The following is a 15626-nucleotide window of genomic DNA, read 5'->3' as shown; positions in this document are numbered from 1 at the left end:
GTTAATAAGTAAACCTATTTATTATATTATAGTTTTCAGACTTTTCATTTTCACACTAAGTTCTTGTGGCCCGATTCTGGAAACCTTTCACCCAGCACGGGATTTGGTGAAACAAAAAAAAACAACAAACCTCTAGAGCAAAGGGTTTTAACACTTTGTTTTTGAGCTGCAGAAATAACCACATTTTCTAATCCGAAGGACCCACAAAGGCAACCCACGTAAATCCCTCTTGCAAGGGAACATTTGCTTGAATGTGAACAGAAACCAGATTCGGTCCTAACTGCAGTGACGCCACAATGACCATGGCTTTTAGTGAAGACACTGTTCTCCGATGTCAGCGGCTGCTTGCTTGCCCCCCACCCAGGGATACACAGAGGAGTGCCCGCACGCAGCGCTCAGGAAGTCGGGAGGTCGGGAGTCCCACTGCCTCTTCGGGACAGAACCGGCCTCAATGGGACATCTCCTCTCCCCCAAAGGCAACATACCCGAATTCCCTTGCTTTCCAATGGTTTTACCAAATATTTGTTTATCCCTGAACAGTGTTTCATTTTGCTTGTTTGTGAGGTCTGAAAAATGGTATCACGCCGTATGCAATTTTTGTGACTTGCTTTGTTGTTGTTTTAAAGTTTATTTATTCATTTTTTTCTTTTCATTTTAAGTAGGTTCCACACTGGGCAGGAGCCTCCTTAAAATGCAGGGCTCGTACCCACGACCCCGAGACCAAGACCTGAGCTGAGATCAAGACTTGGATGCCTAACTGACTGAGCCCCCAGACACCCCTACTTTATTTTTTTAAGTAGGCTCCATGTCCAGCACGGGGCTTGAACTCACAACCTCGTGATCGAGAGCGGCATGCTCTACCGACTGAGCCCGCCAGATGCCCCGTGACTCGCTTTTTCACTCAACCTTGTGCATCTAAGAGTCATTCACCCCTGGTGGACACAGAAGACAGTTTATTTCTTTTCACTACTACATTCGTGAGAATCCAAGGAGTTAGAGCAGGTAAGGTGCTTAGAACACGGCCTGGCGTCAAGAAAGCTCTCAACAGATGTTAGCTATTATTATAAGTATTTTCCACCAAGTGAGTGCACCATCATTCCCGGTTTCTGCTACTGAACAACGCTGTTCATGTTTTCTCCCGCACATTCACAGCCACTACAGGCCCCGTACTGCCCCAAATTGGAGCCACCAGCCCACATGAGCTGTTTAAAATGAAACAAAAATTCGTATTAAAATTGAATAATCCTGGGGTTCCTGGTGGCTCAGTCGGTGACGTGTCTGCCTTCAGCTCTGGTCACAATCTCAAGGGCCTGGGATCGAGCCCTGCATCCAGCTCCCTGCTTAGCGGGGAGCCTGGTTCTCCCTCTGCCTCTGCTCCTCCCCCCCAACTCGTGCTCTCTCTAATAAATAAATAAGACCTTTTGAAAAAATTGACTAATATTAAAAATCAGTTCCTCAAGTGCCCTGGCTGCCGCACGCCAGGTGCTCAGCGGCCACACATGACGCGTAGCTACGGAGTGTGGGAGGCGGACACAGGACGTTTCCGTCGCCACAGCAAGCTCCACTGGACAGAGCTGCTCGGAGTCCGGGCAGGCAAACTACCGCCTGCACGCCAACCCAGCCTCTGTGTGTTCTCGAACAGCCTGGAAGCTAAGAGTGGTTTTTGCTTTTTAAAATATTTGCGATTCAGGGGTGCCTGGGTGGCTCAGTGGATTAAGCCACTGCCTTCGGCTCAGGTCATGATCTCAGGGTCCTGAGACTGAGCCCCGCATCAGGCTCTCTGCTCCGCAGGGAGCCTGCTTCCGACTCTCTGCCTACTCGTGATCTCTCTTTAAAAAAAAAAAAAAATAATAATAAAATAAAATAAAATAAAATAAAATATTTGTGATACAAGCAAATTGTTTGAAATTCACAGTTCAGGGTCTGTAAGTAATGTTTTATTGGAACACAGACATGCTCATTTATTTATGTACGGTTTACGGCTGCTTTTCCACTCCAGTGGCAAACCAGGGTCACTGCAAGAGAGACCCTATGGGCCACAAAGTCTAAACCACCACCAGCCGCTTGCAGGAGTCTGCTGATCGCGAACAGATACACCTCTGCGTAGAGAACTGCTGAGGGCCAGGTTTGGCAAATTTCCAGAATGACCTCATTCACTCTGTTATGTTTGCGCTTCTTTTGGGTGTATATTAATATTGCACAGTGCATTTTAAGGTAAGTCAAGTTGCTCACTTTTCCACTCGGAGTTTGCTCTTCTAAGGAGGAAACAGTGATCCAGACCCACATTTTCTGACCTGGCATACCTGAGAGTGACTGCGCGCGCCTTCCTGCAAAGGCCGCTGCGCAGGTGAGTGCAGATTTCGGACCCTGCCATGAGGTATCTGACGTAGGCAATGCCGCCCACACAGTGTGTTGCTGAATAAAAGGATAAAGAGGCTCATTCAGGCAACGTCCTTGAGACCATGAGATGATCACAAGGAGTGGAACTGTTTGCCAAAAGATGTACACTCCCTCTCTCCTCTGAGATACCAGGCTGGGAGGTGGGAGGAGGGGAACATAGAGTGTGTAGGAAGGCAATGGGGTGTTTCAATTTTATATTTCAGTGTTCAGGGGAGGTGTCGTTGATAATGTCTGAGTAAAAACCAGAGGGAATGACGGGAGCAAGCCACATGATTATTGAGGGATGAATTTCAGAGCGGGAACAGAAGGCACAACAAGTGCAAAGGCCCTGGGGCAGGCCAGAATAATTATTCTGAAATGCCTGTATTCCTAGGCTGCTCTCTAAGAGACCAGATCCATTTATAATGAGAACAGCAAAAGTGTGTACTTCTGTCTTTCCTACGTAATCCCGCTGTTTTCAGTGTTTAAGTGGGCTTCTTGAATCGTGGGCTGCTCCAAGAGGATTTGGCGCCTCAAATCCACGCACTTATCGAATCGCCGGCAGGCTGGGTCCTCTCGCCTAGAACGACTTTGGACGCCGTCTGGCCAGGGGGGCTTGCTGCAGCAGGAGCAGCGCCAGCTTCACGCTCGGGCAGACCTGGGTCTTCCGGACCAGCTGTGTGACCCTCCGTGTCACTAAGCCCGCCGAGCCACCATCTGCAGACCTGGCAGCAGACCGTCTCTTCCTTCCAGCCACAGCCCCCAATTTTTCTTGTGTGTGTGTGTGTGTGTGTGTGTGTGTGACAGAGAGCGCACAAGCAGAGGCAGTGGCAGGCAGAGCGAGAGGGAGAAGCAGGCTCCCCACTGAGCAGAGAGCCTGATGCGGGGCTCGATCCCAGGACCCGGGGATCATGACCTGAGCCGAAGGCAGAGGCTTCACCGACCGAGCCGCCCAGGCGCCCCTACGACCCTGACTTTAATGAGGAAGACGGGCCCGAGTGGAGGAAGGCGAGCGGCAAGTAAACAAAACGCTGCATTATCTCTGGTGGCGGCTGAAAAGAGTTCATCAAAGGCAGTTTCAGGAGGAAACACTTAAGGGAGCTTCAGGACAGGCCGGACTTGGTAGCCGGCTGGACAGACAGAGAGGAGTCTGGGGCAACCCCCAGGGTGTGGCTGCTGGTACCGGTTAGGGAACCAGGGCACAGAGGATGGTGAGGCACTCTGGGGTCTGCTTCACTTACTCCCCCGAACTGCCGGCTGGTTTGTCTGCTGGAGTATCTTCAAGCCACTTCCATCCATAGGTTAGCGATCCCTAACAGACAGACTTTCCTTAACATCGCTGCGGGAACATTACACAGCCAACAAAGTGAACTCCTTCGGAATTTTCACAGTGGATCCCACTGCCTCTCCAACGACACTCCATTTATGATCCTCCTTCCCCCAGCTGGGACCAGTTTCTGTTACTTTCTGTCCCCATTCTCCCAGAAGCTGATGTTTTATTTTTACATTCATTTACTTATTTAAGATTTTATTTATTTGTTTGACAGAGAGAGACAGCGAGAGAGGGAACACAAGCAGTGGGAGTGGGAGAGGGAGAAGCAGGCTTCCCAAGGAGCAGGGAGCCCAACATGGGGCTCGATCCCAGGAGCCCGGGACCACCTCCCAAGGCCAAAGGCAGGTGCCCAACAACTGAGCCGCCCAGGTGTCCGAGGAGCTGATACTTCAAGCTTCTAAGCTGTCGCGATCCATTCTTCTGTGCTCTTTCCTCCATCCTGGTACCCACAGCTCTATCAGTTACACACACGACAGTTACGTGTGTATTACACGCATCCCATGGGTCACATCGCAGTGACCGCGTGTGCATCTCTGTCCCTCCGTTCCCAGCCTGCTCCCCGGACTCAGCCTTCTCTGAGCCTTCGCAAGAAGGACGTCTCAGAATCACCTCTCCCATTCTACTTTCTGCCCTGCCCCTTCCCAGCCAATTCAGACCACCTACTACTGCTCTGCTAGGTGAGTCTACGGAAGCCCTGCTCCCATCGTGTGTGAAAGGGCCCGCCAGCTTTCCCAGAGGACCTCTCCAGCCTACGCTGACCTCGAATGCTCCAGCCCTTGCCCGGCTCTCTCTCCTCTCATTCCCCGAGAGCATCTAAAATAATCAAAAGAACTTTACTGAAGCATTTTTAAAAAGCAAAACATAAAAATGTGACAATGGTTAAACCTAACCAAGTACAGACTTGACTTCTCGATGTCCAGGGTTCTCGGCTGACACTCCCTCATCCATCCCTTGGAGAAACCTCAGCTTCAGGCTGGCCCTGCCTTCTCTCTGTGTCTTCTTCCAAATCAGAATATGGTCTCACACTACACTACTCTCCCCTAAATGGGAGGGGTGTCTCTCAAGCCTACAGTCTCCCAGCTCCCAGGAAGTCCTGCCCTTACATGCACTCCTTACGGTCACTAGGACAGTTAGGGTTCTATGGGCACAAAAGAAACCCACTCCAGCTAACTCAGGCAAAAAGGGATTTCAGCGAAAAGCCATCAGCAGCTCAGGGAACAGACTTCAAAGCCAGAGAAAAGGACCTGGAAAGAGCCAGAAACCAAGGCAGGAATAGGGGCCGTAACACTCCCAGAGCCAAAACGACCTGGGTGGGCGGAACAGAACTGCAAACAGTATTAGTGCCTTTGTCCCTCTGCTCAATATTCGTACCCACGGAGGGAGCACCTGGTTGGCCAAGCTTGGGTGGTGCATGCAGTTGGCTGGGGAAGGCATGGTGATGGACTGCAGATCCACCAATCTGAACCCAGGAGGAAAGAGGTCAGGGGCTGATAAGAAGGAAAAACAGACATTTGCTGAGCAGCAAGTGTCCACTACCATGTCCCTGCTAGTCCCACTCTTGTCCCTAACCCGCTTCTCTCTGCACAGCCTTGGGGCCCGTGCTCGCCAGCTCGGTGTCCAGGCTGACCCTTATTTTCGGTGACTTCGTACCCCTCCGCTGACTAATCCAGGCTGACTTCTGGGACAAGCTCACACGTGGCTCTCATCAGAGCAGTTCTCTGGTTTCAGCACACAGGAGAGCAGCAGCCACCACACCCCCAAGCGTGACACCCTCCAAGCCCCTCACTGGTTATAGCCACGACCACCCAATTTCCATGTGCCAAGAACTGCCTGAGAAGCTGGTTAAAAACATGCTTTGTCGAGCTCTGTCCCCAGACATTCCAACTCCATGGCTCTGGGGTGGAACCCAGTAAATCTGCCTTTTTAACCAGTGTCACCGGAGAGCTCGGATGCAGTGAGAACGGAGTCTATGCTCGAGAGACTGGCTGGTCAGGGGTTTCCAAACCCTGCTGGCTGGATCCAGATTTCTTAGGCTTTCCTCCCGGACGTGTAGACTCCGACAGCTGAGTCTATGACTGCACTCCGCACGCAGGCCCAGGTGACCCGGACATGGTATTAAAAACCACACGTGCAGAAACATCCCATCTACTCAGGATCCAACAGAAATCCTGTGGCCCCAAACTCACTTCCAACCCTCTGCCCCCGCACTGTGTGCTCACTCCACGCGCCCCACGAGCTGACTCCTTACCTCCCTTCAGAAGACCCTCCGGTTCCCACCCTGCTCGGCGGGTCCCCCACCTTCACTGGCTGTATCAGCTCTGCTCATCCTCACCCCCGTACCTTCCTGAACCCACACCATCTTGCCTTTTTCGAACTCCAGCCCAGACAGTGCTGCTGTGCTCTCTTGGCCCTAAATTATGAACGTCGAGTAACCCCCACTTAACTCTTGGTCAACACTGGTTTTACCTTTCTGCCTAGATTATCAGCGCTTTGAGAACAGGGACCAACTTTTATGCTTTTTTTTCCATTTTGCGGGAGACCTGGCATGGCTACCCAATATTTAGTGATTACTACCTCAAACCTCTCCTGAAGACAATTGCATTCAAAATGAATTCCCTCGGGGCGCCTGGGTGGCTCAGTGGGTTAAGCCTCTGCCTTCAGCTCAGGTCATGATCCCAGTGTCCTGGGATCGAGCCCGCTGTTCAGGAGAGAGCCTGCTTCTCCCCTTCCCTCTGCCTACTGCTCTGCCTACTTGTGCTCTATCTCTATCAAATAAATAAATAAAAATCTTTTTAAAAAAAGAATTCCCTCTAGTCCATAACTTAACATGGAGTTTCTGGCCTAACACCCAGATTCTGAAAACTGCTAACTCAATGGAGAACTGCCTCATGTTAGGCTGAACCACATGAAATTTCCAGCACCCTATTTTTTCAAATATTTTGGTATTTCAACATAGAACAATGGCAATTTCATGGGGCTTAACCAAACCTATCCAACTCATTGTGGCAAACACGTCTGCCCAGTTGTGTCTGCTAAAAAACAGCAGAATGGGGTGGTGATGTGTGGCGGTTGGCCCCACTGGCCATCCTCAGGCCACATGAGTCACACAAATGACAGAATATGGAGGAAAGTATCACAGATCTGAGCTGGTCCTAAGTAACTATCGAGATAAAGTTCCCATTCTTGCCCTGAAATTTCCTTTGGATTCTCTTCTTATCAAAACTGTTTAACATCTTATAAATGATCTGAACTCCATCTGGGAAGGCAGGAAGCGAGTGCTGGGCTGGAACCCCGTAGTAAAGGGAAAAGCCTGCAAACAAGGCGCCGGGGGGCTGCGGGGGGGCGGCTCGGCCTTCTCCTCCAGGCAGCGAGGAGGGATGGCTGTCAAAAGAGCGGAACAAGGCCTGTGTGAGGGGTGCGGGCTCCTAATTCCCCATGGAAAACCTCTGCCCCGTGCTGGGCGAGCACCAGATGCTTCCACGGCCACAGCACCAGCACCAGCACGGTGTAAACTAAACCCCATGTCATCACCAGAACCAATCTGAGATCAAAATAAGCCCCCAGGTGGGGCCTCTGCCTTACCCAAAAAACTATTTAAGAAACCCAGTGAGAAAACGGAGCACTAGGAAGACTATTACAGAAAGGCAGAAAAATATTTCTCACAGAAGGTTAAAAAAAAAATGTTTCTAGAAGATTCTTTTATTAATAACAGCAGCAGCAGAACCGTATAGAGCACTTACTATGTACCAGGCACTGTTTTGAGCTCCTCATATTTATAAATAAGCAAATGATCCCCAAACCCTTGAGGTATGTGACGTCACTCTCCTTGTTTTACAACAGATGAAAGCGGGACCAGAGATGCTCAGTCATCTGCCCAAGGTCATCCAGCCAATAGATGGCCAAGGCAGGACTCAAGGCCAGGCTGGGGTCCGTGTTCCTGATGCATCCGCCAGCTACGGCCTGGGGTGGGGGTGGGGGGCAGTGTTCTGTGCTGCGGCTGGATGGGTGTCGTGGCAACAGAGGAGGGAAGGAGGCCCGGCAGCTGCTCCCCTCGAGGGCAGAGGGACTAGGGCCGTGCTCTAGTAAGAGTGTTTGCGCAGCATCTCCACTCCCAGGCATGCACCCAAGCACACCGCAGACCTCCGTCCATGCAGATTTGAACGCTAACATTCCCTTCAGCAGGATCCAAAACCATGCTAATGCGTGTCAGCTGAGGAGCGGATAAATGGGGAATGAGGTATGTCCTTACGATGGAATGTTATTTGGCAGTAAAAAGGGAGGACGGACGCATGCGACTACTGAAGCATGGGTGAAGTTTAAACTACCACGGGAAGTGAAAGACACGCGTCACAACAAATCCAGAATAGATCCATAGACACAAACTACATCAGTGGCTGCCAAAGGGCAGGGGAAGGGGTGGTGGCTGCCTGTGGCTGCAAGGACTTCTCTGAGGGCGACGAAAATGTTCTGGAATCAGACAGTGGTTGACAATCCTGTGAATATACTCAAACCCGGTGAACCATATAGTTTCATGCTGTGTGGATTTTCTGATGTGTGGATTGTATTTTTTAAAAAGAATATAAGAATAACGGGTCCTCCGTTATTGAATGAAAGGGCGGATTCACCCGTCTACTATGGCAAATACAATGACGTTACCACTATGACTTGGCTCTCAACTCCTTCTCTTACTAGTTTCTCAAATCTCACTATGTTAACTTTCGCACATCAATTAAAAAAACAGCTGGAAAAATAAATAAATAAAAAAATAAAAAAACAGCTGGGAACCCCTAAAAACACACAACCTTAAAATAAGTATTACTTCATTCATGACAATACATTAGGTTTTGATAAATGCTGCAATAACATTCAATCCAATGAGAAAGAAAAAATACGATGACATTTTATTAATATGACATTTTCCTTCAAAGTGCATTTCACGTCCTGCTTGCATTCAGCTTCCTGCCATGCCCACCATGGCTTCATCCCGGCCAAGAGCCGCCCTGCCTCTGACACATGCTGACAGATGAGGTCACTGCTCTGTGTTCCAGCTTCCTCTCCTTAGAACGGGGAGGGCAGAAAGCACTTGCGTTTGCTTTTGTTTTGTTTGTGGACAAAGACGGAGGCAAAAGCACAAGATAAGTGCTGTCTTGAAGCCCAGAACTCACCGTTCAGTCTGAGTGTTGATACAGATAAGAAGGAACTGACACCTAAAATGGGGGAAGTCATGGTGGGGATGCTGGTTATCAGGAAGGTGGGGTCCAGGACCACAAAATGATTAAAAGCACACGACAGAAGGGAAAGCTCAGCTACACTGAATTTAATATTCTAATTTTTATGTTGACGTGAAACAAACATGCTTTCTTTTTTCGGGCTTTTCACTTGAGAACACCATGTCCGGACTTCAAGGTGTTGGCGTATCCCCCAGGCCTGCCCAGGGCGAGGGGGTGAGCGTTCCGGGGTGAACACGGTTTGAACTTCTTCATGTTAAGAGGGTGTCTGAATTGAGAACCAGGCAGCTCCAACTACTCTGATCCAAAACACAAGGGGAACTTTTGAAGTGTGTCCGTATTCAAGTGGGGGTCAAAGGAGCCCAACCACAAGAACTGTGAGTGAGGCAGTGACAAGTGGGACCGAACCAAAGTTCTTCGGAAAGGGCTATTTCGGAGACTGCGATTCTGACTCTGGAGGAACTGAGGCGGCTGGGAGTGGAAGGACTCACGTGCGAAATCCCTTACATAAAAATGTACTGACTTGGGGCGCCTGGGTGGCTCAGTGGGTTAAAGCCTCTGCCTTCGGCTCAGGTCATGATCCCAGGGTCCTGGGATCGAGCCCCGCATCGGGCTCTCTGCTCAGCGGGGAGCCTGCTTCCTCCCCTCTCTCTCTCTCTGCCTGCCTCTCTGCCTACTTGTGATCTATGTCTGTCAAATAAAGAAATAAAAATCTTTATAAAAAAAAATGTACTGACTTTAAGACGAAAGAAAGAAACAAAGCGGGGATGGCAGGAAGCGGGCTTACCTCACGAGACTGGAGGGTTACATACAAATGTGTGTTTGTAAAGCACTCAGAACAGTGCTGCGAACGTCGCAAAGGCTTTACACACGTTCCGTATTATTAGTGGAGCAGGAGGCGGCTCTAGACATCACAGGTCTGCAGCAGATACTCCAGAGACCTGAGCGAGGGAGCCTGGAACCCCAACTGCAGTCAGCTCTTAAAATGCACAAAATGTGTGAGTCCACTCAAAAATACAAGCGAGATGACCCAATAAGGTTACGTAGACAGCACTAAATGTCCCACTCCCGAGGAGAACTGGACACATTAACCATTACCGTACACATGGGAGGTCGGTGTATAAATATATACACGACACCCACCCCCCCGAAACCTAGGTAGTTACAGAGAAAACCAATATGCAATGTTGAAACAGTCTTAAATCTGGGGGAAAAAAATGAAACAAACCGCCCCAGCTGGCAGACAAACACTGTGTGTGTTCACAGCACAGAGCGCTTCCTCTCCTGGCCATCTCATTGGGTTTCTCTGTAAAAACCAATAAACAGGTAAAACTGATTGGTCTGTCTCCACCATTGACTCGAGTAATGCAAACTGGTGCTTGGGTTATGTTCCTGAGGATGGGATGTGGCACTCGAACAGAGTACGAGGAACACGTTCATTGTAAAAACGACCACACATTCACTTCCCTCAATTTACCACAGTAAAATTAATGTATGATAGAATTACATGAGCTCGCTGAATCATCCTTATCTGTCCCTAGGCAAAGAGAACTCCTTCTTTAATAGGAGAAACTGTGTTCAGGAAAAATATCCTGCAAAAACTAGTCTTTAAAAACATTACTGTCACAATGTCAGTTTTGACTCTGAGACCAAGACAGGGTGAAGCAGCACTTTCCCCCCCAGCTACGGGAGCTACTATGGTCACTGTGTAGAAGCAGGCACAGTTCTGATCTGGAAAGTGCTATGAAATGTTATAAAGCAGAAAACCTCCAAAGCAATCCCAGAGATTCATCTCTTATAAATACTCAGGTCACAATCTTACAAAGTAACTCATGTTAAAAATTTATTAAGAGTAAAAACCTAAAAAAAAAAAAAAAAGAGTAAAAACCTAAGCCCAAAGGATTCCTCTATAAACACGGCTCTGTTTTTCAGTTCAGTCTATCCCGGTACCTGACGTCTGGGTGACGCAAGGACACCCTCGAGCCACTCACGAGCCAGCAGCACCAGAGAACAGGTCAGAGAGGCAGATCCAGAGGTCCCCCCCCAACCCTCCTTCCCAGATCTGCACTGGTAACACGAGCCTCAGGGGCTCTGTGCGCACGCTAGTCTGAGATACACTGGTCTACGTGTTCTCTATCTGGTCAAACCGAGGAACACGATGATGCGATAAATATTTTGCTTTTCAGCAAGGACAGGTTTTTTTTCAGCTACTCCAACTATTAAAATCAAAAGAAAAAAAGTGTCATACACAGAAGCCACAAACCCCTCTCAGCTATCAGACGTTTTCAGAAAAGCTCAGATAAAATCTGAACGGGTCACGTGAGATGCTTTGCACGCAGTCCATATTTATCAACCGTGAGATGAAAGCTCCATTCGTACCTGCGAATCGCAGAGGGGCGTCTTTATCGAGGGCGATCAGCGGAGGGTCGAGGAGCACTGCGTTATCGTTTTCTGTGATTATGCCATGATAGGTGGGCTCGAGCCACGGTTTGTGCTTGTTAGCTGTGTATTAAAAAGAGAAAAAGAAGAAACGGAAGAGACCAGGTCAGAATCATTACTTTAAACTCCACTGCTTTCAAAGACACAAATCCGTTGCTAAAATAATAAAACACTTATGAGTCTGGAAGGCAACACTTGTTTTTTGGTTTTTTAAAATATTTTATTTATTTGAGAGAGAGTGAGAGAGAGCGCACGAGCCGGGGGGCATGGGCAGAGGGAGAGGGAGAAGCAGACCCCCAGCTGAGCAGGGAGCCTGACATGGGGCTCAATTCTAGGACCCTGAGATCATGACCTGAGCTGAAGGCAGATGTTTAACCAACTGAGCCACCCAGACACCCAACACTTGTATGAAGACCCTAATGGGATGAAATTCTGAATTTCAGAGTAAGTAATGTAGAAACCAAATCTATGAAGTAATGAGCATTAAGAAATAAACTACTCTAGAAATTAAAAGACTGATGGCTATAGACAAACTATCTGTTTTTAACTGGCACAGGAAAGTTACAAAGAAAAATATACTATCACTTCTTTAGGGCAACAACAATATATTACCTAATTCTAAAACGAGCATTACAAATAAAAATGTAAAAGAAAATTTATGAATATAAAATCACAAATATAGAATATAAATATAACTAAACACAAGATTTCTGAAAAACTTGACTGTGAACAGTATTTACAAATAACCCACTTTGTATGTCCCATTGCGCGGCAGACCTGCTGTTGCGGTCGTGGGGGGCCTGGAGTGTCACAGGTGTGCGCGCGTGTGCGCGCGCGCGTGTGTGTGTGTGTGTGGAGGATGGGTTAAACGGGGTCTGGGATTTATTCGATCCTTTTCTTCAATAAATAATTATTGAACACCCCCCCAAAAAAAATAACCCACTTTGAGGGTCAGGCGGTGTTAAGGTCAGATTCCAGCTCCCTTCTATTACTGGCTGCGTGACCTTGAGCACAGAAGTGTCCCCTTCATCTCAGTCTCATCTGTACACCAGGGACAGGCGCACAACCCTCGAGGCTGGGGCAGATTCCTGGAGGAGCGACCTGTGTCCTTGCTGGCTGGGCACCGGCACTGATGTTTTGTTCCTAAGGTAAGAACTGTCACGCTGCCCTCCACTCCCCCGAAGAAATCCGTTCCTTTTTTTTTTTTTTTTAAGATTTATTTTATTTATTTGACAGACAGAGATCACAAGTAGGCAGAGAGGCAGGCAGAGAGAGAGGAGGAAGCAGGCTCCCCGCAGAGCAGAGAGCCTGATGTGGGGCTCAATCCCAGGACCCTGGGATCATGACCCGAGCCGAAGGCAGAGGCTTTAACCCACTGAGCCACCCAGGCGCCCCAAGAAATCTGTTTCTTTCCTCTCTGTTTTGCCTGGGGCTCGGCTCCCAGGGGGCCTGGGCGAGACCTTCTCCCGCTCAGAGCCAGGGCCCTCTCTGAGTCTCCGTTTCCCCCAGCACAGTCTGGACGGCCCAGACCCTTCCCTTTCTTTTTGCCTTCACCTAATGAGGCTCATGTTATAACCTCGGCGTGTGTGTGCACCAAGGAGCGCCCCCGTTGAGACCATCTAAATAGAAGGAATGGCAGGAAGCTTCATTTCCTATGTGTTGAATACATTCCTTGGTTCTTTTCCGCGAGTCCACCTTCAGAAGGAGCTAAAACGAAGATTCAGTGTGGAGCCATGATGGGATCCTACGTGTCTGCGGTCGTGGATGACCACCACGTGACGACGGGAGACTGGGCTTCACCTGGATTTACCCCGACGAGGCGCATGGGGGGGCGGAGCCCGTGTGCCATCCGACACTCGTGTGGAAGCAGCTACCATCCCGCTAACTGACAGCACGTTACCAGACGCTTACTCACCCCTTTTCTAAACCAAGAGCAGATCCCGCCGTCTTCACTTGCAAAGGAAACCCAGACCCATGGGAGTTGTCGGTTCACGGGTACAGAGTTTGGGTTTTGCAACTTGAAAACCGTTCCGGGATGGGCCGCACGGCTTCGCGAACGCGTGTGCTTGGCACGGCGTGCCCGTGCGAGGGGAGGTTTTATGGGAACGTCACCGCAATTAAAGAAACAAATCCACACACACAATCAATCCTGACCGAGCCACTTCTCATATCTGTGCTGCTCGCCTGGACAGTTTACAAAATCCAACCAACCTCATCCGGGCCTCCGGCGCGGGACCCTTGCACGTCACCCGGAGGGACGCTGCTCCACCTCTGTTCTTGAGCCCACGGACACCGTCTTACCGAGGATCCCATGTGGCTTTTGTTCATGTGGGATCTATTACCTGGCGACCTGATCAGCATTTACTGCGCTGGGAACCAAAATCAGGAAATACTGTATTATGTATCAATTCATTTTTAAAAACAATTAACCTATTTTATGTTACTATAAATAACATTTTTTGTGGAAGTAACTATGCTTTTTAAAAAGAGAGTTTACAAAGAAGAGCGGCGATGCGTTACTTGTTTGCAGATCTCTCTACGGTCAGCGGAGTGCTCGCTTCTCCCAGCTAGCCCGCTGCACGGTCGCATGACTTGCAGCCTCTAGAGAGCTCCAGCAGGCACGCAAGGGAGCAGGAAGAGGCAAGAAACGTCTTACCGTTATGTAAATAGCTCTGACCTCCTCAGACCCGACAGGGTCTCAGGGGACCCATCCCCTCAGGTCTCTGTTCGAACCTTCCCTCCTTCAACTACGGCACCTGCTGCCGTGGTCCCCACTTCCTCTTTTCCTTTTCTTCTGCTACTCCTTGCCACACTGTCAGGGAAAGGGCAGCAGTGCCAGTCTGGGGCCTCGGGGCAGGTTACCCGGCTTCCTCCGTGGGCCTCAGTTTCCCCATCCATAAACTGAGGGCAGCAGCAGTACCCATCTGATGGGCTGGTTTGGTGAAATGCTCAGGATAGAGTCTGACGCTTAGTAAATGGCATCAGGTGTTGCTAGGACTCCTCCTCCTCCACTCATATGGGAACAAAAACACAGATTCCACGAGAGGGAGACCCCTTGTTCTCAGTTAATTCCCAGCACCTAGCGCTGTGCGGTTACTCAGGATTACTGGGTAGATGCAGGAGTATATAAGGCATCTCATGTATAGTACAATTCAGTGTTCTGGTTTGTAAATTCTCTCATAGGGAAGATAATTTTGGTGCTGAGAACCAAAAAACAGGTATGATTTGGTGGAGTTTTAAAAAATTTTTAAAGATTTTACTCATTTATTTGATAGAGACACAGCGAGAGAGGGGAGAGTGAAAGAGGGAGAAGCAGGCTTCTTGCCGGGCAGGGGGCCCGATGCGGGACTCGATCCCAGGACCCTAGGATCAGGACCCGAGCCCAAGGCAGACGCTTAATGACTAAGCCACCCAGGCGCTCCTGATTTGGTGTCTTCGGTATTGGGGAGGTGCTCTTTGTTTTTTTGTTTCTGGCGAGTGGATGTTCGTCCCAAGGGAAGGAGACTAGAGAATCTGGAGGCACAGAACACATCAAAATATTGTGGGATCTGCCTGGAAAGGGAAGCTGTGATTAGATTATGGGGGGTGTGCTGTGAAACCAAACCCCAATTATAAAGACCAAAAATTGGAAGGGCCTTTGGAAAATATGCCCTCCCTGCCCTGCGGCCGGGACAAGAAATTTGGTGAGAAAGAGGGTCCAGACGTTAGGCTCCCCCCGCCCTTCTTCAGAAACACAACCCGGGACAGAGGCGAGTCACCGGGGGAGTAACGTGCCGGGGGCCCCACAGTTTGCCGCAGCTGCTGGTCAGAGAAGGTTCCACTGAACGCAGGAAATGAGCTCCCTGTGCAGTCGGGCTGAATGTTCGACCCAGTGGCCGAGACTCCCATCCTCCCCAGACAGCTCGTTACAGGGCGCCAAGACGAGCCGGACCGCGGCCCGCAGGCACACGCAATGCTGAGAAGCGGGCCACCTGAAGGGACCTGGGGCAAAGCCCCCTGGTTTTGGTCACTAATCTCATTTTAAAACAGAAGATGTGAGTCCGACTTGCTATTAACAGTGCACCATTAATGGCAATATTTGATTCCAATTTGTTTTCATATTTAAGGTTTTAGTAATAAAGTCCCAAGCACAGCAAATAAAGGTGAAGGTCACTCCGGGGTGCGAGTCCCTTAGGAGTCTTCACGCGTAAGCCAAATGACGGTACTCGGCGCAGCAGGAGTGTGGAAATGCCAGGCCGAGGGCACTG

General features: G+C 49.5%; 1 protein-coding gene across 2 annotated transcripts in view; it reads right to left on the bottom strand.

Moving 5' to 3' along the window:
• Positions 1-15626, bottom strand: part of CLSTN1 (calsyntenin 1) — a 76207-nt gene that overhangs the window by 24499 nt on the left and 36082 nt on the right. For both annotated transcript variants that reach the window (XM_080801023.1, XM_080801022.1), the window contains exon 2: positions 11320-11442. In XM_080801023.1, coding sequence (XP_080657149.1) covers positions 11320-11442 — 123 coding nt within the window. The remainder of the gene's footprint in view (positions 1-11319; positions 11443-15626) is intronic.

Source organism: Martes martes (assembly GCF_963455335.1).
Source record: "Martes martes genome assembly, chromosome: 4".
NCBI lineage: Eukaryota > Metazoa > Chordata > Mammalia > Carnivora > Mustelidae > Martes > Martes martes.
This window is presented reverse-complemented; position numbering and strand designations above follow the sequence as displayed.